The sequence below is a fragment of the Gopherus evgoodei genome, chromosome 3 (assembly GCF_007399415.2).
Source record: "Gopherus evgoodei ecotype Sinaloan lineage chromosome 3, rGopEvg1_v1.p, whole genome shotgun sequence".
NCBI classification, from domain to species: Eukaryota; Metazoa; Chordata; order Testudines; family Testudinidae; genus Gopherus; species Gopherus evgoodei.
In genome coordinates, this window is record NC_044324.1 from 113,806,884 (window position 1) to 113,834,818 (window position 27,935).

At 39.9% G+C, this 27,935-nt stretch overlaps 1 protein-coding gene across 5 annotated transcripts in view; it reads right to left on the reverse strand.

Annotated features, from left to right (window-relative positions):
* The window catches only part of AHI1 (Abelson helper integration site 1), a 176,110-nt gene that overhangs the window by 85,242 nt on the left and 62,933 nt on the right, over positions 1-27,935 (reverse strand). For all 5 annotated transcript variants that reach the window (XM_030556375.1, XM_030556374.1, XM_030556373.1 and 2 more), the window contains one exon: positions 5,382-5,499. In XM_030556375.1, the coding sequence (XP_030412235.1) occupies positions 5,382-5,499 (118 nt within the window). The remainder of the gene's footprint in view (positions 1-5,381; positions 5,500-27,935) is intronic.

The following is a 27,935-nucleotide window of genomic DNA, read 5'->3' on the forward strand; positions in this document are numbered from 1 at the left end:
TCCTGGGGTTGTGTAGTAATTTTTGTTGTCAGAAGTGGGTCATGGTGCAATGAAGTTAGAGAATCCCTGTTCTATTCCTATCTCTGAGAAGATTCCTGTTGAATGTAGGGAAATCGCTTAATCTCTCAGTAATTCTGTTTCCCCATCTGTAAAATAGAATCATAGGACTGGATGGGACCTTGAGAGGTCATCTAGTCCAGTCTCCTGCACTCATGGCAGTACTAGGTATTATCTAGACCATCCCTGACAGGTGTTTGTCCAACCTGCTCTTAAAAATCTCCAATGATGGAGATTGCACCACCTCCCTAGGCAATTTATTCCAGAAATTAACCACACTGGCAGTTAGGAAGCTTTTCCTAATGTCCAACCTAAAGCACTCTTGCTGCAATTTAAGCCCATTACTTCTTGTCCTATCCTCAGAGGTTAAGAGGAATATTTTTTCTCCCCCCTCTTTGTAACAACTTTTTATGTACATGAAAACTGTTATCATGTCCCCCGTGTTTTCTCTTCTCCAGACTAAACAAACCCAATTTTTTCAATCTTCCCTCAGAGATCATGTTTTCTAGACCTTTAATCATTTTTGTTGCTCTTCTCTGGACTTTCCCCAGTTTGTCCACATCTTTTCTGAAATGTGGCTCCCAGAACTGGACACAATACTACAGTTGAGGCTTAATCAGCACAGAGTAGAGCAGAAGAATTACTTCTCATGTCTTGCTTACAACACTCCTGGCTGATACATCCCAGAACGATGTTCGCTTTTTTTGCAACAGCGTTACACTGTTGACTCGTTTTTAACTTGTGGTCCACTATGACCCCCAGAACTCTTTCTGCAGTACTGCTTCCCAGGCAGTCATTTCTCATTTTGTATGTGTGCAACTGATTGTTCCTTCCTAAGTGGAGAACTTAGCATTTGTCCTTATTGAATCTCATCCTATTTACTTCAGACCATTTCTCCAGTTTGTCCACATCATTTTAAATTATAACCCTTTCCTCCAAAGCATTTGCAACCCCTCACAGCTTGATATCATCTGCAAACTTTATAAGTGTATTCTCTATGCCATTATATAAATCATTGATGAAGATATTGAACAGAACCAGACCCCAAACTGATCCCTGTGGGACCCCATTCGTTATGGGAATAAGAACATTTACATACACCATATAGGTGCTGTGACATTTACTACATTAACGTTTGTGAAGATCCACAAATATTGAACATTACTTAGGAGTCAAGTATATTACATTATATGTGAGGAGAGAAATTCTCAAATACTGTATTTGCTGGCTAAACAACAGATGGATTAGTTTTGAATGAGACCTTTCTATCCAGCCCTATGACTATCATATCCATGACACAGGTTAGGGACAAAAGACCATAATCAAGGAAAGTCTCTAAATTGGTTACAAGGACAAAAATTATTATTGTTGTTGGTTTGGAATTTTTAGTAATGCATTGTTTGAGAATGTTTAACCTAAAATATGACACTAATTGCTTCTTTTTCAATAGTTATACGCTGTCTAGGGAATATGGAGCAATTTCACAAATTTAGCAATAGACATTTCACAAATTTTTGACCAATATGTGTAAGGAAGAGCTACAGCACAAAAGGAAATCCCCAATTAATGTAAAATAATGAAGAGAAGGAAAAAGGATGTGAAGGGGAAAAAACCTAACAAGTACAAGAAACGGATCTTTCCTCTTTATTCAAGAAATGTTCAGGAAGGTATGAACACAAAGATAAGCTTATGTGACATTTCTAATAATCCAAGTTAGCTCTTACAGCAGTACATTTAGTAAAGGAAAAGGGATATTTCAGAAGGATAAACTGCATTGAACAATATTTTCAGTGTCTTATGAACAAAGACTTGCCTTCAATGGTAGAGATATATATCCTTTCTGTGTATCATTGTTCTTGCAAGAACATGTTTACTGTGGCCAATTCAACACAGACTTGTTAAGTTTTTGTACAAAAGAAGAATTTATGCAGCTTCTCAAAATTTTGATAAAACAGGAGATGATCTGTGTGATGGGCTATACAAACCCCACATGGGGCTGGAAAGGGTTAAAGGACAGTACTGGGCCCATTCCTCCAGAGCATGCTCCAACTGGAGAGAGAGTTGAAAAGGGAGCAACCCAACTCAGAAGGGAGAGGCTGGAGAGAAAGACAGACCTACCCTGAAGGCTCCTGGCAAAAGGAGCCGAAGAAGCCTCCCTGTGGGAACAGGATTATATGCGGAGGCTGATTGTTTGGCTTCTATTTCCTTTTCCTTATTTGGGACCAGAAGCTGAGGGAGAAAAGCAACAGTAGGAAGTAACTCAGGAAGGGTAACTTAAAGGGCCTCTTGGAGGCCAAACACTGCTGACCCTCCTAGGGCTCTGGGTTGGAGCCCGCTGGAAAAGGCAGGCCCAGGCTCCCGTACCACTGCCCTCAGAACGGGGTGAGCGTTAACCACTAGGCAATCCAGCCCACAAGGACCCTATTACAATATCACATACTCATGTCACTATATCCACGACACAGAGTGTGTGGTAGGGGTTACTGATATTCTCTGTTAGTGTGACTTTTGGAGGAGAAAGGGGGAGGGAGACTAATGCTTATTTTTATTCTTATCGTGGCTTGTAAAAAGCTTCAGAGTGTCCTCCTTTGCCTCAGCTCCTGAATCTAAACAAACATGACATCAAGTATGGTAGCACTAGAAGCTCCAGCATGCCAATTATTTCCAGAGCAATAATGTAAACACTACAAAAATTGACCTTCTGCCCAGAAGGGTATTAGGGTTTGTGTCAGAAAAGGCTTAAGATGACCAAATGCATGTGGGAAAAAAAGCTAAAATTGCTACATGTATGGTAACTTGTGGAGTACATCTACTAAAATTGCTAGGGGACATTTGGATAAAAAACTGTAGCAGTACTAGTTTCCTTTTTGCAGTAAGAAAGAAGAATATTCACAGCTACTTCTGCAAGATCTTGCAAGCTCAAGACAAATCCTTAGTATTACCTCCATTGTCACTAACCATAAGGTGGAACATCCAGCTGTTTTCTACTATCGGGAGCAACTGGATGGTCTTCAAAGATGGCTGCATGTGCCAATGATGCAGTTTGGTCTTCATCACAAAACATCTGAACAACATTACGCAGGTAGTAAAACATGCAGCAACACTAACCAAATGCTTAAAAAGAACTCTCTGTCAATGTACTTAATCATGTACTTAAGTGCTTTGTTGCATTGAGGCTATAGTGACCATCAGGAATTCTTCTTTGAGGATTACATCCCCACTGGCTCAAAAGGGAAAGTCCCACTGTGTATTCTCAGTACTAAATTCAAATCTTATGAAGGTCTGTTTGTCCAGGAGTTCTGGCGGAAGGAGGAATACTGGAGGGGAAACATGGACTAGTCCCTTGAACAAACTTTTCATAGTCAATGAACACTAAGGATCCCTGTTATAAGAGGATGATTTGCTGCTCCAAATAATTTGAGTAGCCAGAGTAGATCCTGACTTTTAAAAAGATAGTACACAGTCAGGAATACAAAGGAATCAGAGAAACACAGATTCTATGAGCCTGCTGCACGCTCCTATCTCCATTTTAGTCCAAACTCCATAATATTCAAAACTAAAACTTTCTTCATAGTTGCTAGCTGATGGTGAAAAGTAAAGTATGAGTGAAACTTTTTCCTTATACTTCTATGAAAACAATTCTAACACAGCGCTACAAACATAGTAGTGCAGCTTTGGAACCGAAAATAAGACAAGTAGCGTCACTTAGGCTTCTCATGGGAAACTCCATTTTGTCTGTGCAGCCCATAATCTTTCAAAAGTACTTTTTCCAGGAATCTTGATTTTTTGGTTGTTCCAACTGTATATTTGAAAGATATTTTAGAAGCATATCTTCTGTAGTGTTGTATTTTCTCAGCTTTACTTGAATCACAAAGAACGTTCTGCATTTAAGGAAGGTGCTGAAGCATAGTTGGTTTTGGCAACAATCGGACTGTTGACAAACATGCATGCACAATGGTAGCGCACATTCATGGTTTATTGTTCTATGTAAGAAGCCACTGTCAACACATTTATCTTGTGTTTCTGTCTAAAGGAAGATACAGGATAGTATGGTTTGGGTGCTATTATTTACTGAGTTAATTACAGCCTAGATTTAAAGTGTATGCTTATTTTCTTGAAAGGGCCATTCTACTACACTTAAATATTCATTCCATGAGATGAAATATTAATACTTACTGCTTTTATGAGATCTTCACACTTGCAAAGCACTGAACAAATATTAATTAGCCTCACCATATACCTGTTATCACTGTTTTACTGATAAGGAAACTGAAGCCCAGAAAGCTTAACTGACACAGCCCAAGTCATACAGCAGATCAGAACTTCATCTCCCAGTTCCTACACTGTGGTCAGTCCTTTAACTCACACTAGGAAAAAGCATATCAATCAATATTCTGACTGGAAATGGTCTGATTCAAGCCATAATTATTAGTGACTCTTTTTTAGCTAATTTTATGTAATGACAGAACCCATTTATCTTTCGCTACCAAACTACATTAAACATTTTTTTAAAAAAAGCTCAATTTCCTATTTCTATCTCATTATATGGTACCCTTTTTTCTTCTCTCTCTCAAAGTTACAAAATAAAATTGCTTAAACTAACATACTTTGTGCTTGTACATTACCTAGTACAATTGGGCCACATTCTTGGTTAGTCCTTAAAACAGGATTAATAACAACCACCACCACCACCGTCATCACCTAACAGTTTTATATATCATTCTAACAGGCACTCCAAACAAACACCAAATATGCTGTTTTGCAATAAATTATTATTGTGATCACAATTGCAATTTGAAACCATGATGTAAGAATTTCAGAAAACATACAATTCTGTTGCTTCTAGTCTTTTTTCTGAAGGCTGTAGATTCATTTAAGCATTTTTAAAAAATGCTGGTTTTAAACCTAATGATAGGCTTTGTATTAAGACCCCTGTAAATAGTCCTTTCCCACTTTGTAGATAAAACTGTTTTTCTCCCTTCTCCTTTTTCAACAATTATGCATTTTAAAATGTGATTGCTCATTTAATAGTGTTTGTTGTGTTTAACGTACTTTGACACAAAAGATGATAAAAACTAAGAAAATATAGAGCTAACTCTTTATACTAAAAACTGAGCATAACAATAATAAGTGTAACTGACAAAAAACAGTTTGAGGTAATGTTTAACTATTGCATTGTATAAGCAATGGTACATATGACATCTTGACTACCACATGAAGTGCTGCATACTAAACATGATTAATATAAACAAAGAAAAAACACTCATCAACTAAAAGAGTACGTATATATTAGACACAGTAATCAAATTAGGAAAGAGGCTCACCGTTTTGAGACGTGAAAGGATACTGAGGAATCAGTGAAGTGCCCAGAGTACTTGGCAGCCTTAACTTGGAGTGTGGCGAGAGCAGTGATGGAGCCGGAAGCATGAGATTTGAGCTGGTCTGTAATAGGAAAGGCAAATCAGAAAATAAGTTGTAATTTCCTGGGTTACTTACTGATGCAAGAACTAGATGAGAAGTATTTACTTACCATAAATAATTATTAAATTCTAGATAGAATGAGTGTCACATTGAGGGCAAATGAGCAATTTAAATTGTTTGCTTTTTTGGAGAAAAATATTTGGGAACAGAAAGTTGAAAAACTATTGGTGGTTTGAAATGTAAATGAAAGCTTAAATGCTTAAAAAATTGAGTAGTGAAAAACTGATAGAATAAAAAATACAGAAAGAAATATAATGCACAATTGTTAATATGGGTAATAACTTTTATTCATAATGGTCTATCAAATTATTTGTATGCTAGACCAAATTCAGATATGAAAAAGAACACTTCATTTTAATATTTTAAATTACATTGTGTCTAAAGAGAGTACTTATGAGGAAAGGGTTAAAAAATAGTGATAGAGAAAATTATTCTTTACAAATTGTGCAACATATTTAGACCAAAACTCCAGTGACTTCCTTTATAAAGGCTATACAAAAGCCACCTGTAGCACACATGCTTATTTCCATAATGACATAGATAACATAGCTGAAATCTGATTTGCTATAGAGGTTCTTTGCATATATGCAGTTACCACAAATACAAACCCTTCTCAAACTATTCCTGATGTGTTATCTTAGATAACACATGTAAAGTATATTAAGACAATTTGAGGCATTTACATGATCAAACAAAACGTATTGGTCATATTGTCAAACTGCTGGGAAAATATAGTCATAAATATAAATATAGTCATAAAATATCTGCAACAAAATTCACTGAGTTTCCTTTAAATAAAATCAGTGTAATTAGCTGAAATTGTTTTTCTCCTCAGTAACATATATAAAAAGAAAAAACAAAAAGCCAAGAAGTATGTTATCAAACATGTTCACTTAGGGTTTAATCCAAAACCCATACAGGTCAATGGAAATCTCTTGTGACTTCTGTGGGTTTTTGATCAGGCCCTTAAACTTTAGTTGTGGAGAATAATTATAACATATTTCAGCCTACTTCTATTTTATTAGTCTCTAAATTCTATTTAAAGAAATGAAGCCAGTTACAGTAAAGGTCAAGCTTTCACTTGCTTTCAGAAGTAGTACAGTGACATAAGCACTCCTTGTATAAATTACACCATATGTTCAACAATTCCCTAGGCCTCGATCCTGAAAAACACGTATGCATGGATTTAACTTTGGAATTGTCTATATAAACAATTAGTTTGCTGCAAGCTCGGGTGTAAATGTATCTTGCACTTGTCTGCTGTGCACTAAGTGTCCATGAGGCAGAGACTATCTTTATTATTTGTCTGTACACCAATGAAAATGGGGCCCTGACTTGGCAACTACACACTACTGTAATAAATATTTTCCAAAACAGGCTAATCTGTTTTGGGTTAAATGCGACACACAATCAGACCAACCAATGAGCATTATCCAAGAATTCTAAAGCATCTGCATTTTACTGCAGCATGAGAATTCAATTGTATGTACATTTTAAGTAATATTTCTGAAATCTAAGCAGAGTGAACACAAGTTCTCCCCTCCTTACAACCTGACTTCTCTCCTACATACACACTTTCTTCTTCCAAATGAGTCACTTCCAAGGTTATGGATCTTTTTTTCTAAAACTTCACAAATATTTTGTAAAGTCATAACCTAATGTGTGTAATAAATGACACAACAAATAAAACTATTCAAAATTTCTATAATCCCTTTTTTTGTCCATCACAGGAAGAATTAGGAGAAATTGATTTAAAAATCTCAGATATCAGAGATGTTTCAATAACCTGTCTCAGTTGTGGTGACCCTACATGGAGTTTTAAAGATAAAGTGAAATATGTCACATGTAAAGCTATTTCAGTACAGTATTTAATTCACTTCTCTTTTTAATATCAGGTTTCCTTCTGTATGCCCAACAACCTTTGTACATGCCACACTCTACTGCTTTGAAATCCAGCCCACAAGACTGGATTTACATTAGAGAAATAAATTATCTCTTTCAGTTTTTCTCTTAAGAAAAATGGCCCTTATTTAGAATACAAACAAAAACACAAAAACAAATTCATGCTCCCATTGTCTTCCCTCCAAAAAAATCCTACAGGCACTTACTTTTTGTAAAAGACTGGTATTCTTTTTTAATTTAAAAGCCTTCATTTGAAAATAAATCTTAAAGCAATGGTCCCAATTCTTGCAATTGACTTCATGTGGGAAGACCCCCTAGAAGTCAACAGAGCTCTATGCAGGCATAAGAGCCTCCCACATGAAGTACCTGCATAATCAGGGCCTGCATTATCTTCCACGCCCTTTAAAAAAACTTACTGAATAGCGAAGAACAGTACTACACACGGCTAGAGAAGTCAAATGTGGATACACAATAATGACTTTGTCTTGTTTCAAATTTGAAACAGGAATGTGTTAAGAAAGTATATTTTAAAAAGCACATTAATATTTATGTATTTCCTCTACTTTTTCCAATGGACAAACATGTAATACCTATGGAACCAACAGAGTGAAGCAATCATTATTTTTGAAATGCATGCTGTGGGAAGAGATTGCTAAATACCTTTACAACCACAAGTAAGGTTGGCTAAGATAGCCAACACCAATCTACTCATTTTTCACAACATACTTTTGCTTGCTTCATGCAAAAACCACAGCTTTATCAAAGACACAGTTTACTACCACCCCTGAGTTGAGTAAAGCTAAAAGTAATAAAACTCAAAGTTTTTGCAGAGGTAAAAAGAAACTCACAATAATTTTTGCCAAGTTTAAACAATGCTGTTTTGTATTCCCTTTTTTGTGTTAGGGCAGCTCTATGCAAATTATGCAAATACACACATTTTCAGTGGTACTAGTTTTCATGGTAAAAAAAGTGAACTGCATGTGACAAAAAAAAAAAATTGCAAGATTTGACAAGCTAACAAAAACAATTTCTCTTTTCCCCTGACAACTCACTTTTATGAACTTTGCAACTGATATAATTAAAATTTCCATACGTACTTGCAAGTCAAATTAAGTTGGCCAGGTCTGTTTTATTTCTTATCCGTTTAGGTTTGTGCTTTTAGGACACTCTATTTTTAAAGATGACTTTTAAAGTAGTTTTTAAATCATGATTTTGTGGGTCTAAGAAGTTGACCAATGCAATCAGGTAAAGTATTTTTTTATCATTTCTTTAGTTCAATACTAGAATGGATCCATACGCAATAACACTTCAGTATAAATAAAAATATACTGCCACAGTTTGTATGGGAATTCTGAGTCTCAAATTTACATCAGATAAAAAAAAATTTATTATTTGTATTACAGCCGTACATAGTGTACTCAACTGAGATCAGGGCTCCATCATATTAGGCATGATACAAACACATAGTAAGAGCCAGTCCTTGCCTCAAAGAGCTTCCAGTCTAAGTAGGCAAAACAGACATGAGGTGGGTGAAATGAAGCATCTTCCCTGGTATGCAGATCAGGCTCTGAGATAGAGAAAGATCACATGACTTTCCTAAAGTCACACAGGAAATTTATGGTAGAACCAGGAATTGAATAACTCAAGTTCCAGTTCAATGCCTGAATACCAAGACCATTTCTCCTCTCCCTGTTCTGTTAAAACAAACATTTCTATAACCATCTGAACTAACAGGCTTCTTCCTTGGAGCCATAAGAACTTGTGATTCCCTTTATAAGGCATACAGAGAAACAGTGATCTTTTTTTGGATGAGGTTTAATACAGATGTTTCTACATAATAAAATGTAGAGATACTGCCATTAAAATGGCATTGGTCAATGCCATCACCAACAGCAGTGGGAAGTATATTTGTCTTGCTTAATAAAGACTATGAGGATTGTGTAATCTTTGTCTCTCAAGAGGCTGGTTATTTTCTTGCTACTGAAGGGTACATGGGGAAAAAGTACATGATATTTTCTTCACCAATTATGGAATAAAGCTTCCATTGGATACAGTCCAGTTTCTTGCAATGAGATATGGCAAACAGAGCATTCAAAGTTGTGTCCTACTTGAACATCTCAATCCACAGGGTTTTTTGTTTTTAACTTACTCAGTGAACCTTTCTTGTGATTGCATTTTCCCTCCTGACTGATGGGATATGATGCTCTCTTGCACACCTCAGAGGCTTCCAGACAAATAATGCAAAACCCTATTCCTATTTCCTCTCTACCTGTTGACAGAAAACATTGTGGCATGATTGTCTGCTTTAATTTAAATACATTTTCAGGAAACCAAGCAAAAGCCTGAAATGCATACACAAAATCCTCTTCCTGCGAGACATCTATTTGGCACCTGCATTTCCCCTCACATATAAAAACCTCTCTGTGAGTACCCTAAGCCAGCCCAGGCAGCTTAGTAGTCGTTATGTTTAAAAAAAAAAAAAAAAAAAAAAAAAAAAGGACATTTTTGTGAAATTCAATTAGAAATCAGTTTAAACTAAACCAATATACGTCACTGTAAAAGAGTGTGTGACCGGGGCTCGACCCTCTCCGAGGGCTCCCTACACGCTGTCGGTCCGGGTTCAGGGCCAAGCAACACTACAGTTTCAAGGGGCTCAGGCCCTCTGCTTCAGGGCTGAGCAACAATACAGTTCAAGGGGCTCAGGCCCTCTGTTTCAGGGATGAGCAAAGCACAGGGTTAGGAGGCTCAAGCCCTCTGGTTCAGGGCTGAGCAGCAGTACAGTTTAAAGGGGCCCAGCCCTCAATTCGGGCAGGGAAGCAAACACAGAGGCAAAGTTCAGGCCCTTTTGGCTCAGGGCTGAGCAAAGCACAGGGTTTAGGAGGCTTAAGTAGAAAGGCCTCCTCAGGCCCGCAAGAGGGGGAGTCTGCCACCCTTGGAAGGGTGGTAGGGGGAACGCAGGCCCTCCCACTTCACTGCGTTCCAGCCCAGGGCCCTAACAGCAGCAGACGGGCCGCTGCTGCGTCAGTGGGGATCCTGCCCGCAACACACTGACGTAGGCTCCGACATGTCTGCAGCCAGACTGGAGTCAGCTGCCCCCGGGCTACTTCTGACCTCCCCCTCAGGGCCTACCTGGTCCATAGCGTCAGCCCCAGGGAAGTCCAACAGCATGGGCTCCTCGCAACCAGGGCTGGGTGGCAGGTCCGGCAGTTCCTCCAGGAAGTCCGGCCAAACTTGCTCTGGCGGTTCCTCCGGGTAATGGGACGGGGAGGCTCCAGCGGCTCCTCTGGGTAGTATGACCGGGGAAGCTCCGGCAGCTCCTCCAAGTAGCGGGTGCAGGGAAGCGCCGGCCAGTCAGGGCGGCTGCCCTGTGTCCTAGAGGGGTCCCAGTCTCAAGCTCCCTGTGGCAGGTCTGCTCCCTGCGGCGGCTGGGGCCTGACTGAGCTCTGACGGCTGGCTTTTGTACTTCCGGGTCGCCGCCTGACCCTCTGAGGGGCGGGCTCATTGCTCCTTAGCCCCGCCCACTCAGGCCTCTGGCTGGGCGCTCCCTCCCCTTGGCAGGAGGGGAGCTACACCGACTCACTACAGTCACTGTCCACACAAGAGTTTGTATTGGTTTAATTAAATTGGTTTACAAAAATCACATTTTCAGTTAAACCAGTGCAACTTTCTTATGTAGACAAGGCCTAAATTGCCTTGCCTGCTGATTCATTACAAGGCAGCTTGGAATTGGAAGAAAGTTAAAATAAACTACCCAGATTCACAAAGAATGAGCTACACATTCCATTTTTGGATGCAAAATAGCAAGATTCTTTCTAGTGGTTTTTTTGTTGTTTTTACTTTAATGAGAGGTGATCATTTCAGGGTGTTTCTTTTTGCTTCCAGTGAATGTATAAACGCTAAAAGGAAACTGTGAAACAGTGTTATCAAAATCTGTAAGCATTTTCAATCTCATCTGCTCTTCCTTTACTTTTAATCTATAGCACCTTCAGCATCTGAGCCATGGCCAAATTTATACATGGACTCTGCAGCAGAAATAGATGGAATCAAGTGGCATGAGATGCCCACAATCTTCCTTTACATTCTGGGGTTAACAAGTGGCTAGTGCAGCCACAATAAAATAAAAAACAACAACAAGTGGGTAGCATTGGCTGGGGGCACTGCTAATGTACTAATTCAATCCATCTCCTAGCCATCTGCTGTTGGGAGAGATCCCATGAGCTCATATTATAGACTAAAACTTCCCTCCCTCCAACAGAAACACCACTGCTTGCCCTCCCATGGAAAACTTCCCCCCACAGTCAGAGGACACATAGACATAATTTGCTCCTCCTTCCACCTGCAGAAGTGACTCTGGCCCCTCTGCTCTAAATATGACAATCAAATATACCATTTTTCACATGCCACAGTTCACTTTGTTCAGGAGAGAGAAAAACAGTGAAAAACTTTTCTTTGTTAAATTTGTATAAACATGTACAGGGAGAAACATATTGGGCATTAAGTGATTATGTGAGCACCAGAGGGTGAAACGCTTCCACTTCTGCAGGTAGGTTTTACAAGTGGAGTCTTTTCTACTGTGCAGGAGGATGTATCGGACTTGCTTGGAATAGGCTAGTTCATGGGTGTGGAACCATGAAGGAATCAGGCTGTAAGGTGGAGGTTCTGGAGCTGGGGGTGAAGAACCCATCCGTTGTCCTGGGAAAGGAGATTTGGCCTGTTGGGGAGAGCCCGTGGATGAAGGAAGGACATGCAGAGTAGGTAGGGATACCACATCTGTCTCAGCCAAGCCGGGGCAATAAGGATGACCGGGGTCTTGTCGTCTACAATCTTCCGAAGAACCCTGCGTAGCAGAGGGATTGGTGGGAAGGCGTACGGGAGAGAGTTGTTCCACAGGATGAGGAATGTGTCTCCTAGAGATGCAGTCCCGAGTCTCGCTCTGGAGCAAAACAGAGCACATTTTCGATTCTGGGTTCTGGCAAAGAGGTCTATTGACGGGGTGCCCCAGAGGGAGAAAAGATGGCGAAGTACTGCGGGGTGCAGCTCCCATTCATGTTCTGTTGAGAAGTACATCCTGAATGCGTCGGCAGCAGTGTTGTGGCAGCCTGGTAGGTAGGAAATGATGATTTGTATTTGATGTTGTATGCACCAATTCCATAGTCAGATGGCTTCCATGCAAAGGGAATGTCACTGGGCTCCCCTTTGTCTGTTGATGTAGTACATACATGCTATGTTGTCTGTTAAAACCCGAATAGATTTGTTCGTTATGAGGGGAAGAAAATGAAGGCATGCTCGCCTCACTGCTCTGAGCTCTAAGAGATTTATGTGTAGGTGCATCTCTGATGTGGACCATTGGCCTTGTGTCCCCCCAGATGTGCTCTCCATCCGATTAGGGAAGCATCCATGGTGAGCATGAGCATTGGAAATCGTTGCTGGAAGGAAACCCCCATGCAGAGGTTTTCTGGTCTTGTCCACCAATGTAGGGAAGCTATAACATTGGGAGAAGTCAGCAGCGACCCTAAGGTGTGTCTGTTGGGTTTGAAATTGGAATTGAGCCAGCCCTGAAAACATCTCATGTGTAGCCTAGTGTACTGAACCATGAAGGTGGTGGTTGCCATGCGACCAAGGAGCTGTAGACAGATTCTTGTCTGTGTCCTGGGACGAATAGAGGGTGTGCATATGAGCTGAGTGATAGCAAGGAATCTGTGATATGAGAGCGAGGCCCTGCTCTGGATTGAGTCGAGATGAGCTCCGATGAACTTGATCTATTGTGTAGGTGTCAGAGTGGATTTTCTGATGTTTATTTGGAGGCCCAGGCTGTGAAAGAGGGAGGTGGCAAAGCAGGTAGCTTGGAGTGTCTCTTGATGAGGCAATCGTCCAGGTAGGGGAACTGTGTGATCCCATGTGTGTGGAGGTAAGCCACGATCACGGCTAGAGTCTTGGAAAAAACTCGCGGTGCTGTGGAGAGGCCGAAAGGAAGAACTCTGTATTGAAAATGGTCGTGACCAATTATGAATCGTACGAAGCGTCTGTGAACTGGATGAACTGATATATGAAAATAAGTGTCCTGTCAGTTGAGGGCTGTGAACCAGTCCCCTTGATCCAGTGCAGGATATATCATGCCCAGTGTGACCATCTTGAATTTTTGTATCCTCACAAATTTGTTCAGTCAGCATAGATCTAATATAGGCCTCCATCCCCCGGTCCTTTCCTGGGTCAGGAAGTAATGGGAGTAGAAACCTTTCCCTTGATGTGGCATCGGCACAGGTTCCACTGCACCTGGCTGGAGGAGGTGTGCCACTTCTGTGAAAAGTAAGTGCTTGTGAGAGGGGTCCCTAAAGAGGGATGTGGAAGGGTAGGAGGGTAGGATATAAATGAGATAGAGTAACTGGACTGAACTATTTAAAAGATCCAGAGGTCCTGTGTAATCCATTGCCAGGCATGTTGGAAACTCTGGAGGCAGTGGCCAAATGGGCAGGTAGGCAGTGGAACCAAGGGGTGGTCGTGCAGACCCTCAACCAACATTTCAAAACTGTTGTTTATTCCCCAATGAACGGGAGATGGTTGCTTGAGTTTGCTTTTGTCTGCGCTTAGGGGGTCTAGCACAATTCCTAGTTATGTCGTATGGTCTGGGTTGATGACAATAAGTGTTGTGTGCATGGTCTTTGGTATGGTTGGTATTGTCGTCTCCTGGGAAGAGATGGGTGAATGCCCAGGGTGCGCAGTGTCACTCCAGAATCTTTCATAGTGTAAAGGAGTTCATCAATTTTTTCGGAGAAAAGTCTGTCCCCATGAAAGGGGAGGTTCTCCACTTTGGTCTGCAGTTCTTTAGGGATGCCAGATGCAGAGAGCCATGAAGATCTGTGCATAACCACAGCACTTGCAGTAGTACAGGCTGCTGTGTCCGCCAAGTCTAGAGATGCCTGTAGGGCCGTTCTGGAAATCAGTTGGCCCTCAGTCAAGATTGATCTGAAGTCTGCTTTCCTATCCTCTGGAATGTAGGAGGCAAATCCAAAAAGTTTATAGTAATTATCAAAGTCGTAACTGGTGAGGAGGGCAGAATAGTCTGCAATTCTGAATTGTAAAGTGGATGATGAATAAACCTTGCGATCCAAGACGTCAAGGCATCTAAGGTCCTTATCTTGTGAGGTGGGCTGATATTGTGACTATTTTGTTCTCTGTGCAACTGCATCCATGACAAGAGTTCGGTGGTGGATGAGAAAATAGGAAGTCAGAGTCCTTGGCAAGGACATTGTATTTACATTTGGCCTTTTTGCAAGTTGGTACTAAAGTCTTGGAAGCTGGTTCCAGGAGTGCTTCATTTATAGGGAGTGTGATCTTTGGGGGCGCAGATGGTTGAAGGATTCTGAGGAGTCTGTGTTGCGTCTCCTGAACCTCTTCTAAGGGGATATCTTGACTGAATGCCACCCTCCTGAAAAGTTCTTGAAATTGTTTACAGTCGTCCACGTTCTGTGGAGGCAGATGGAAGAGGGCTCCGTCCAGGGCTGATGGCGAGTTAGGGGTCGATGAGTCAGGATATGATGCGTAGCTCCCAGTCTCAGGAAGAGGCTCAGGCACCCTGGAAGTGGATGGAGCTGGAGTTAGAGGCACAGAAGGATGATTGGTACGAGGATGTGGCCAAGGGTACCACTGAGTCCAAGGCATAGGGTAGGAGAACCCAGGTAATGACCTTGAGCCATGATCTGATGTGGGAGAGGTTCCGATAGAGGAGAAGCAGGAGGGGAGAACTCCGCCTGCTGCTGTAAAATGAGTTTGCTGTCAGTAAAGGTAGCCAGTTCAGGTGGAGAGAGCAGAGTTCAGAAAGTAATCCCTGTGTATCTAGGAGCGGAGAGTTAAGCAGGTGGCACTGAGAGGTCACACTGAGTGAGAAACTGTTGCTCCTTCTCCCTGGGCTGCACTGAGCCTGCTTTGTGCTCTAACGCATTATCAAGTGAAAGTGACAGCGGTGCCGCGGACCACCTGAAGGTGCACTGTAGATGGTCTGTTGCTGGTGCCTGGGTGGAAGACAGGCTCAGTGCCTATGTTCTTCTCGGTGCCGAGGAGGAGCGCGCTGTCGGCACTACGTCTGTTTTCGGTACCAAGGAGGAGCGGTGCCGTGGTAACCTTCCTGACATGGGAGGTCGGGTCCCTGATTCTGCGCTCTGTCACAGCCGTGGCTGAAGCATTAGAAAAGGTTGAGGTGCCTGCCTTTGGCCCTCAGCACACAGGGTAGGGATCTCGTGGGAGACTCCGTACCCTTGTTAAAGTCTCTCCTGTGAGACTGAGGTGCTTCTTGCCTCCGCTCCAGGGAGGGTGAAGCAATGCTCCCAACTGGTTCGGATCTAGCCAGGGAGCGTGTGGGAGCAGATTAACTTTCTCCATCTCTGAAAGCGGCTGTAGGGATTTTTTCCATCAGCAGCATTTTAAGCCGCAGGTCCCTGTCACGTCGAGCCCTAGACTTGAGGCTCGTGCAATGGAGGCACTTCGCAGGGACATGAGTTTCTCCGAGTCACTTCACACAACGTGAGTGCCCATCTGACCTTGGCATGGAGTCCTGAAAGGAAATGCACCTTTTGAATCCTGAATCCCCTGGCATTGTGAATTAGAAATGGCAGGGGAGTTTCTCAACGGGAGACAAGCTTGAGGTGAAAAAGTTTTTTTTTTTTTTTAATAAACTAAGTAACTAACTATGTAACTACACTAAAGGAAGGGAAACAACTGGGATGTAACTAATAACTATTTCTATGTTCTTTGTTACTGTTTCCAACAGAAACCAGGGAAGAAAAGGATCAGCACTGCTCTGACTTCTATCTTCAGCCAAGGACAGTTGAGAAAGAACTGAGGGGGGTGCGGGATGCATGCACTCAGGAAGATTCCAGTGAGATGGGAGATACCGAGTGCATGCGTCCTGACCAAGCACTGCTACCGAAAATCTCCAATCAAACGGCGCCGGGACACACCGTCACCTAGAGTGGAACACCCACAGGGACAGCACTCGAAGAACCACCTCTAGTTACAGTACTTTGTCCTAACTTATAATGAATTAAAATTCTGCTCATATAGTACTGTCACAAAGGCTAAATACAAACAGGAAACCATATCCTTTACACAGTTTGATCTCCAGTTATGCTACAGTCAAACACCAAGGAGCTTCCTTTCCTCTTCATGGCTCTGATCCTACAAGTGAATCCACATGGGTCAACTGAGATCTATAGGCGTGCCAGGGAATGCCCATGCAGATTCAATTCCAGATTCAGGACTCATATGCACAATTCCTGTTGATGATAATGGTGGTTAGGTGCATCCTGCAAGGGGAACACAACTCCTTGGAAACTATTTTGACATTACAGAAACACCAGCATAATAGCAGAGGAAGAGTTGCTTAATGGCTAGAGAACCAAAATGGGAGTTAGGAATTATGGATTCTGTTATCATCTCTGATATTGACTCACTGTTTGAGTCTGGATAAGTCACATCTCTATGCCCCAGTTTCTCCATTTTCAAAACAACGATAATGTTTTTCTTTGCTTTCATAAGCTTTAAAACAACATTAATTGATGTTTGTAAAGCACTTGGAGATGCACAGATAAAATCCTTCAAGTGCAAATTATTAATTATTATTATTATTATTATTATAGAAAAACAGAGTTTAGACTTCAAGGGCCTGATTTTCAGGAAGATGAGACCCAAAGTCCCCTCACTTTCTGCATACATGTAGAAATTGTTCATTAAACTGTTTTTAGATGGAAGTTTTCATAAGAGAAAAACTATAGGAAAAGCAGAAATTTGGTCAGCTCTTTGCTAATATGGGTAACCAAATATAAGAGCAATTTATAATCCTGCCACTGCTGTGGGCAGTAAAGTATCTTGGAGTTAAACTCGACATACTTAATGAACTGGCAAAAAAAAACCAAAAAAAACAACTACATAACCATTTCCATAAGGCTTTTCTTTTATTACACATTATTTCTTTAGGAAATATAATGGAAAATTCTGGTAAAGCATTTTTATACTGTTAAATACTTTACTGATCAACAGGTTTTAATAATTCTTCAAGCATTTTAATGTTAGTGATCATGATTTGCGCAATGTTGACTGCTCAACACTATTTACTGGCAAATAGAGGTGATAAGGTTTATATGAAGTATATACTGTTTTGCTTTGCATTTTAGAACTTCAAAGCCCAAAACCCTTACAATGTGTCTCATACAACGATGGCTCCTTACGATATTATTCTTTGAGCAGCTTGGTCAAAAGTTATCATCTGAAAAGAATTTCCTAGCAATTTGTATTCTAAAAGGAAAATTGTCTGCCACAAATTAAGTACAATTTTCAAAAGCCTAAGGAGCCTAAATCCCATTGACTTTCACTTATCACATTTTGGAGGCGATCTCAAACAAATACCTGCATTTGCCTCCATCTATTTCTTTATACCATGCCTTCCCTATGGTATCTGAGCACCAATAAAACCCTCAAAACAACACCTATGCCATATAGTTGAACACATGGCAACTAAGGTAGACAGGCTTTAAAGACAGAGGTATAGGACAAGAAGCTCCAATACATTTTATTAGAAGCACTTAACATTTCAAACAAAAATGTTTATAAATACAGTTGGTGTAATGTAAAGGTTTCAGTGTTGTTTAGAATTACCTGCACCACCCACTAGTGAGTAATGTAGCCATCCCCAACGCAGATCAATATAACTTTTATACAATGACACATATTCCCTAGATTTTACAGCCAGAATGGGCTGCTGTGATCTCCTGACCTCCTGCATTGTGCAGGTCCTACAACTTCTCTGAAACAATTCCTGCTTGAACTAGAACATATATTGTAGAAAAAAAATCCAATCCTGATTTCAAAATGACCAGTTACAGAAAATCCACCACAACTCTTGGCAAATTGTTCAATGACTAATTACCTTTACTGTTAAAAATATATACCTTATTTCCAATCTGAATTCGTCAAGCTTCAACTTCTAACCACTGGGTCATGTTACACCTTTTTCTGCTAGATTAAGGAGCCTACTATCAATGTTTTGTTGCCCATGTAAGGACTCACAGACTGATCAAGTCACCAGTAACCTTCTCCTTGTCACAATGAACAGATTGAGGTCCTTGAGTCTCTCATTTAAGGCATGTTTTCTAATCCTTTAACCATTCTTGTGGCTCTTCTCTGAATCTTCTCCAATTTATCAAAATCCTCCTTGAACTGTGGACACCAGAACTGGACACAGTATTCTAGCAGCAGTTACACCAGTGCCAAATATGGAGGTTAAAACACCTATCACCTCCTACTCAATGATCCCTGTTTATACATCCAAGAATCACATTAGCCCTTTTGGCCACAGTGTTGCACTGGGTACTCATGTTCAGCAGATTATCCACCATGACCCCCAAATCTTTTTCAGAGTCACTGCTTCCTACCACAATCCTCTATCCTGTAACTACAGCCTACGTTCTTTGTTCCTAGATGTACACTTTCATATTTGGCCATATTAAAACTCATTGTAAAGCTAGGCGCAGACTAACAAACAATCCATATCACTCTGCATCAGTAACTGTCCTCTTCTTCATCTATCACTCCCCCAATTTGTGTGTCATCTGCAAACTTTATCAGTAATGACTTTTTGCTTTCTTCCATGTCATCGATAAAAATACTAAATAGCATAGGGCCAAGAATTGATTCCTACAGAACCTAGTCAAAGATGATTTCCCATTTATAATTACACTTTGAGACCTGTCAGTTAGCCTGTTTATAATCCATTTAACATGTGACATGTTAATTTCGTATATTCTAGTATACAAGCACAAACACAAGGGAAGTAAACCCTTTCTCTCACCATTGCCTCTCCCAGGCTTCCCCTCCCTGGGTTACCCTGGAAGATCACTGTGATTCAAACTCCTTGAATCTTAAAACAGAGAGGAAAATCCACCTTCCCCTTCCTTCTCTCTCCCCCTCCCAGACTCTCCCTGAGAGAGAAAGTAATCCTAACACAGAGAGAAAATATCCTCTCTCTCCCCCTTCCCTCCTTTCTCCCCACCAATTCCCTGGTGGATCCAGACCCAGTCCCCTGGGGTCTCACCAGAATAAAAAAACAATCACGTTCTTAAACAAGAAAAGCTTCTAATTAAGAAGGAAAAACAGTAAAAATTATCTTTGTAAATTTAAGATGGAATATGTTATAGGGTCTTTCAGCTATAGACACTGGGAATACCCTCCCAGCCTAAGTATACAAGTACAAATTAAAATCCTTTCAGTAAAATACAAATTTGAACTCCTTCCAGCCAAATACACATTTGCAAATAAAGAAAACAAACATAAGCCTAACTCGCTTTATCGACCTAGTACTTACTATTCTGGACATATAAGAGACTGTATCAGAGAGACTGGAGAGAAACCTGGTTGCACGTCTGGTCACTCTCAGAACTCAGAGAGAACAACCACCAAAACTAACAGCACACACACAAAACTTCCGTCCCTGAAGATTTGAAAGAATCCTGTCCCCTGATTGGTCCTCTGGTCAGGTGACAGCCAGGCTCACTGAACTTGTTAACCCTTTACAGTCAAAAGAGACATGAAGTACTCCTGTTCTATTAACCCTTAACTATCTGTTTATGACAGAGCTGTTCCTCTTCCAGCAGCTCAGTGGCCCCCTACCAACAGTCTGACTTGTCCAAGCCCCACTTCTGCCTCTCAACAGCAATTAGTTCTGTTCTCTGTAGCTACCTCTCAGTTGTTTACAGAAGGATGATAGAGCTGGAGCCAGCTGCTGCTGAGAGTGGCGGACAACAGGGAGCAAAGGAGGGGAAACAGTGAGCTGCCAGAAGAGCCTACATGGGACAGAGATCAATTCCATTCCATGGGGAGGAAAAAATTGGGGGAAAGCAGCTGTGGGATGGAGGATAACTTTTAAAAGGAACAGTTTTTCAAGTAAGTCGAGGGACTGTGGAGGGTTGTGTGTGTCCACTTTCAGCCTCTCTTTTCTCATTTTTCTAAAGGTTAGGTTTAGGTAAAGTAAAATCCACCAGACTGGGAATACAACCCTCTGGTGGTCTCAGTCCTTTGGTTTATTTGGAGAACTCTCTCTGGTAAATTTCCATGACATACGAACATCTATGTTTCTGCTGTCATGCAGGGCCCAAAAGCAGTTGTGCTGGTATCGTTTTACTGCAACAGGATGGCAGGCTGTGAAAAGCCTACACAGGAAAGTTAACAACCCACAGGCATGCTCTTGAGCTTGCTACATAAGATCATAAAGGGGTTGGATAACATAAGAGGTGGAGACAGTGGATCTACTTGTCAAAATACCCTCCCCAACCTAATGGAAACCACCTTGATCACTTGGCATTCATAGCACCTCTAGCATAGTCTCCGTCTACCAACCCACAGGACAATGTCAATCCTCTTCCTTTAACTTCAGTAGAGGATGACAGAGTCCATTTATTCAAGCTTTGAACAGAGAGGAGGATTTGGCCTTCGGTGCACTACCCTAGTAATCACTCTAATTGTGTTTTACAAGCAGTTAAATCCTAGATACAATGGATCAGAGTACAGTTCAAGTTCTGATAGCTATAATGTAGCAGAGATAACATTAAAGACCCACTTCTCTCTCTCTCTCTCTCACACACACACACACAGTAATTTCAATTTTCAACTGAAAACATATTCCTCACTTTTTCTACCTTATTTAGCTTTCCTTCCACTATTATTTTACATTTATAATATTATTTAAGAAGCATATTCTCTTCTATGCTGAGATATACAGGAAAGTGGGGAAATGGAGAACTGGTTACAGTTTATGGATTCTGTAGGCTGATTTGCGCTCATCTCAGTAGGAGTAACAGCAGTCTACGCAGCACACAGGAGCCAGATCAGAGAGAAAAATCAAGACCTAACTGGGATATATTTAGTATGAAAAACAAAGTAAAGATCTACCCTGTTGCACTGTACTTTATGGTAACATGCAAGGATGAGATGTCAAAACAAATAAAAGTGAAAGCATAAGTTGGTTATTTAGTTGTTAAATTAAACAACACATGGTTTTAAAGTAAGTCTGTGCCTCTGTGCTATTTTTGTACAGTTACTATTCCACAATTACGTTTGGCTGACACCTTAAAAAAAGAACATGATGCTTACAGAATTTTGTAGCTATAAGAGTCCTGTACATCTCACACATCGACCAGTTAAAAACAAATTTAATCTTATTATAGTCATAACATATCTTTCCTGTGAATATTAAAAGTGTTGGGTTCTATTAAATCCTATATTAGCACAATAAATTATACTGTAATATACTGTTTAATTTTTTTCTAATACAATATTTCTTTTCTGTTTACTTTAGCACTTCAATTCATGTCTGAAGTGCATTGCCTTCACTGCACTGCACTGCACTCTTTTGTTTAATGGAGACTATTTGGGAAGGAGAAGTTTATGTCATATGCTATGTGGTGTTTTCCCTTAATTGAAAGAAACATTTTCAGCTTGTTTAGGGCTCCAAAAATTGTATTACATATCACAGATTGCGTGGACAAGATCTGCAGCTGGTGGGAAAAAATGGCATATATATTCAATTTGCATACACACACACCTTATCAATGTTACTCCGCAAAGTGCGTCTGCATCCTATTGACAACTGGAAACACGCAGATTAGAAAGAGAACTAGTAAATGACAAAAAAAAAAAAAAAAAAGAGCAAGCACCACAACCAACTACACAATGCCTACATAGTGTCTGTACCTTTATGTTAATCCCCTTTTCAGGGCTATGATATATTTTGTACAACATATGCCTTGAGACATCATTTGAAAACTTGTAATCTGCTGAACTTCACTACTGTCCTGGTAAAACATGTGTGGCACCATTGTATGGAAAGTTATACAATTCTGCTCTGCAAGACATGTTCCAAGTTTAGGGAAACAGCTTCAAACCAGTTTCCCAGAGACTAAAGGCTAGCCAGCACCTCAGCCAGGTGTCAGTGTAATCAAATGGATTATCACCTGGTTAAGGGGCCATTCTTGTCAGAAAAAGGGTGTGAGCAAGAAGTGTACATGTTGGTAAAGAAATAGTGAAAGTTCCCATCCCACATACTTTTGGTCTCCTGAACCTCAGCTGGAGATCATTTTCCAAAGAGGAAAATAACTATAAGAAGTGAGAAAAGAGGACACAAATCATCTCTCTTCCCTTTCTCTCTGCCCACAACATCCACAATGCCTGAAGGACAAGGTAAAGAGCACTGGACTACGGGAGGAGTTTTTGCTAAAAGGCATTCAGCCAGAGAGACTGCAAAAGAACAGGTGATGAGCGAGACCTTTATGTTTTAAGTTCACTTAGTTTATTAACTTAGGTATTAGTTTGAGTTTTACTTTTTATTTCTTCATAACCAATTCTAACTTTTATGCCTCATTACTTGCAATCACTTAAAATCTATCTTTCAGTAGTTAATAAACTTGTTTGTTTTAACTAAACCAGTGTGTGTTTGGATTGAAGTGCTTGGGAAACTCAATTTGAGATAACAGGGTTTGTGCTTATAATTTTCTAATAATGAAATGGCAGACTTCCTGTGAGCTTGTGTTGTCCTGGAGAATAGTGGGCAGTACAAGATGCACATTTCTGGGGACAGGTCTGGGACTGGAAATTTGCTGGTGTTGCTCTGTAATGTAATTCAGGAGTCACTGGCTAGAGCACTCATATATAATACAGTTGGGAGTAATTTACATGCTAGAGGCTGTGTGAGAGCAGACCAGGAAAGGTCACTTTCACAGCACAGCAGCGTAAAAAAGGTATCTCAGGTTGGAGATTTGAGGGGATACAGCTGTTCAGCACATAGACTGTCACACATAGAAATGCTTTCCCTCTCCAACCTATTATCAATTACAAAAAGTCTAATTATAAATAAATTCTGCAAGTCTGTCATAAGTCTTTCCTCTGTCTTTTTGATTTTAATACCTCAGACTTTCCCCTCTACCTATATTTATTTTACTAATTTAGTTATTTGATTGTTTGCAAACAATATGCAGTATGTTTGTAGAGTATTATCCTGTAATTAGATTGGGTGCCAAGAGAACCTATTAAGGCAGAGTTATCTCATTACAGCGTGTGTGTGTCTAGGTAAAATAAATTTAATAAACGCGTGCATTAATCCTTTTAGGTGTGGGAATCTACTGAAATCCATTTTACATCCTGTTCTCTACTGAGGGAGCAGTTAGAAGTATTTAAAGTATATAAGAGAAACAATTTTTTAAAATTAAAAGATAAACACATCTTTACAGCAGGATTCCTCATCCATATCTATTTACACCCTTATTTAGCAAAACAGAAACTTGAGAAATAAAACATATGAATTTAGAACATAGTTCGCATAATGCATTATAAAGATGAGTTTAATCAAAGATCTATCATTTTGTTCAATTACCTTTAATAAGTAGTAGGGTACTATTTTTACTATTGTACCATTTGTGTGGATTTAAATGTTTTAAAGTTGGGGTGAAAACAGTATTATTTCTAATTACACATAGCATTAGATTTATGATCTTATTTCAGACATGAGAAGTCAGGTTTAATAAAAATGGCTCACTAGAAATTGTGCATGCAAGGTTATTTTGTAGGAAAGCTAAAGCTTCTTTGGGAAGAGAAAGGGGGGCAACTTAAGCATAGATTACAGAGTATCAGTATCATATTTAGGAGGTGGTAGATGAAGATTTTCTAATATAGAACTGACTGAATGCAGAGATTCCACTCCTTCTGCCTATACTGTTACTGAAATATCCACAAGACTCACACTGCTTTTACAAAGTTTTGATCATTTGGTGTATATTCATCTTGAGATTTTCTATTTCCACATGGAAACCTATAATAGCTGTTACGGGAACCCCTATTGTTCTGATCTGAATTCAAAGCCAAAGTTGTTATGCAAGGTATTCCAGGATGTACTAAATGAGAGAAGGCCTTGAGGGGAGGGTGTGGAGGGAGATCCTCAGAAAATTGGCAATGGAGCTATGATAATTTACACAAGCTGAGGATCTGCCTCGCAGTCGTTAATGCAGACAAAAAGGACAAGTGGCCAGCTTCTTCTACTTGATCACTTAGATCAATGGTTTTCAACCTGTGGACCCTAGGAGTCCACAGACTTTGTTTATGCGGTCCACAAAAGGTTGTCATTACCATAGTACAGTGGTCCACGGACCCTGGGAATCTGCAGACTATGTGGAAGATTTCCAAAGGGGGCTGCACCTCCATTTAAAATTTTTTTAGGGGTCTGCAAATGAAAAAAAGTTGAAAACCACTGACTTAGATATTATCAGTATCATGTTTCACCAGTGCTTCAAATTTTTGTTCAAAAGGCTACGTACTCTTTCAGAGGCTTAGTGGCACAAGTTCTGTAAATTTTGGGTTTTGTTTTGTTTTTGTTTTTTACCAGTAGGGAGGTATTTTACATCTCAAATATATTCTATACGGGGATAATATGAAGGATTTTCCAAAATCAGATTTTGTAGTCATATAGAATAATGTGCTAATTCATAGCATTATAAGTGATCAGAAGTCACCTGAAGTAAGAAGCTCCTAGTTTCTCTCATACTAAAGATTCTCTGAGGTAAGATTATGCTGGAATACCACAAAAACCACAACAATTTTTACAGTTTGTACAAATGAGAGAACTCTTAATTTTAAATCCTAACCTTCTGTTGTCGCTGCTCTTAAAAGCCTTCAAACCTGTACTGGTTGCAAGTTTTCAATAAATGAAAATTTTCAGTTATCATTTTAACAATGTTTTTCAATAAAAATTAAAAAAAAATTGAGAAACTTGCATTAAAAATTGACATAAAAAAGAAAAAAGGAGGGGGCAATATTGCTCAGGAGTATTTTGGCATCAGAGGTATCTCAGCCAATACATAGCTGACTCCAGCACTAAGGAAGAAAAATGGACTTGTAACAAGTGCTATAAAATACTAGACTTTTCTTACTTCTACAATGATAGAAATGAAGTTAGTGGTTTAATTCTGGATATTTTAAAAAGTGTCACTTCACAGACCCAAGGTAATAGTAGGAAATCTCCTCCTCACAACCACATTATGAGAAATACTACATAATCTTCTGATAATGAAAAAGCTAAACTGGTATTTTTGCCACTAGAGAACAGTGAGAATTTTATTATATAAATAAAGAAATCCAATACAAAGGATTTTTTAGTGACTTGCTATGTTAGGCGAACACTTAGGCCACGTCTACACTACCCGCCGGATCGGCGGGTAGTAATCAATCTATCGGGGATCAATTTATCGGGTCTTATCTAGATGGAATAAATCAACCCCCAAATCGACACCTGTACTCCACCTCAGCAGGAGGAGTAAGCGGAGTTGACGGGGGAGCCATGGTGGTCTCCCTGCCACCGTGAGGATGGCCAGGTAAGTCGAACTAAGAAACTTCGACTTCAGCTACACGAATAGCATAGCTGAAGTTGTGTATCTTAGATCAATCCCCCTCTCTCCCCCCTCCAGTGTAGACCAGCCCTCAGGCATTAAATGTTTTGTCAATGAAATCTACTTTGAACTGAGATAATATAAATTATCAACATTAATCCTCTGAAGCACAGATAAATAGTAAGTGCTGCCAAGATTTACTACAGTATATATCAATCCTATTTTTCTGAGAGGCAGAGGCCAACCATCAACACTTGATTCACAAAGAAAATTCCGGTGTCTCTTTTAAGCTTAAGAGAATATACAGTAACTCATTTTACTAAATATAACCTGGCTTGATCTAGTACTAGTGTTGTGCACTCCTAAAGCTGAGACCAAGATTCAGTTCTTGGCTCTAGTCTCTCATTTTCTGGGCTAACAAAGGATAGGAATGCTTCCAAGGCTGCATGCTTTGCCATGGGGAAAAGGGGAGAAAAGGAAGCTTCTTGCTTTATCCACTAATGTCCGCCTCCTGACAGGAGAGAAGCAAGATGGACTGGGTACACAGAGAGCAGCACAGAAGGTAGCGACCACAACATGACTGAAAATGATTCTTCAGAGCTCATGCAGAAGATATTCCAGGAATGGAGAAGAAACATAAAGGAATAAAAAGGATATATGCTTATATATTAGGGGTTGGCAACCTTTCAGAAGTGGTGTGCCGAGTCTTCATTTATTCACTCTAATTTAAGGTTTCATGTGCCAGTAATACATTTAAAAGCAGCAAAGAGTCCTGTGGAACCTTATAGACTAACAGACGTATTGGAGCATGAGCTTTCGTGGGTGAATACCCACTTCGTCGGATGCATGCATTCACCCACGAAAGCTCATGCTCCAATACATCTGTTAGTCTATAAGGTGCCATAGGACTCTTCGCTGCTTTCACAGATCCAGACTAACATGGCTACCCCTCTGATACTTAATACATTTAAATGTTTTTAGAAGGTCTCTTTCTGTAAGTCTATAATATATAACTAAACTATTGTTGTATGTAAATTAAATAAGGTTTTTAAAGTGTTTAAGAAGCTTCATTTAAAATTAAGTTAAAATGCAGAGCCCCCCCGGTGGCCAGGACTCCGGTATGTGAGTGTCACTGAAAATCAGCTTGTGTGCCGCCTTTGGCATGCATGTCATAAGTTGCCTATCCCTGTTATATATAATCAGATCAACACTGAGCCCAAGTGGTTAATTTTTTCAATATAGATGCCTAATGTGCACAGGCAAAATGCAGGTGTGTGCAAGTTATGTATGAAAAGCTCACTGATGTATGAAAACTGGGTAGTTTGTGTATGCATCTGCAAAAGTTGCAGATGCAATTCAGACATATGGTAAAAATTTAGCCTTTAATGCATACATAAACTAGATTATCAGGATACATATGGACTTAATCACATTTAATGATATTGATTTGCCTGCCTTGTGCAGGAGGTCAGACTAGATGATCAGATTGGTCCCTTCTGACCTATGAGTCTATGAGTCTATGATTTAAAGAATAAGGTTTAATGATAGGAAACATCCAACCATAATTATTTTAAACTTCCTTTCACTCAATTAAACACGATCTTATGTGTAAATATATAATTGAACAAGTTTCTTCAATTTAATGATTACTAAAAGAAAAAGCAGGTGAGGTAATAGTAAATTTTCTATAACAAGTAATTATTTTAAAATTTAAGTGATAGTGATGCCAAACTGGCAAATGCATCTTAATTAAAAAATGAAACCTCCATAAAAACTATTTAATAATTACATGAATATTTCTGACTTAGTATTAGTCATGTGAGTTTACAGTCTTGAAAGATACAGCATAACTATGTAACTTGTCAGAGACATAGTGTAAACATTTGTCATTTTTAAGTAATGCCAAAAATTTTAATTATGTGTGTTCATTCAAGACTTGCAAAGTTCTTTTCTTGATTCTGATACAAGGATGTCATTCACTTTTGGCAGAGACATATAGTGGCTGTATAATTTGTTTTTTTGCCTCCAATTACATCAGAATATTTACATATCAGTAGAACTTTGTTTTTCAGATTTAAT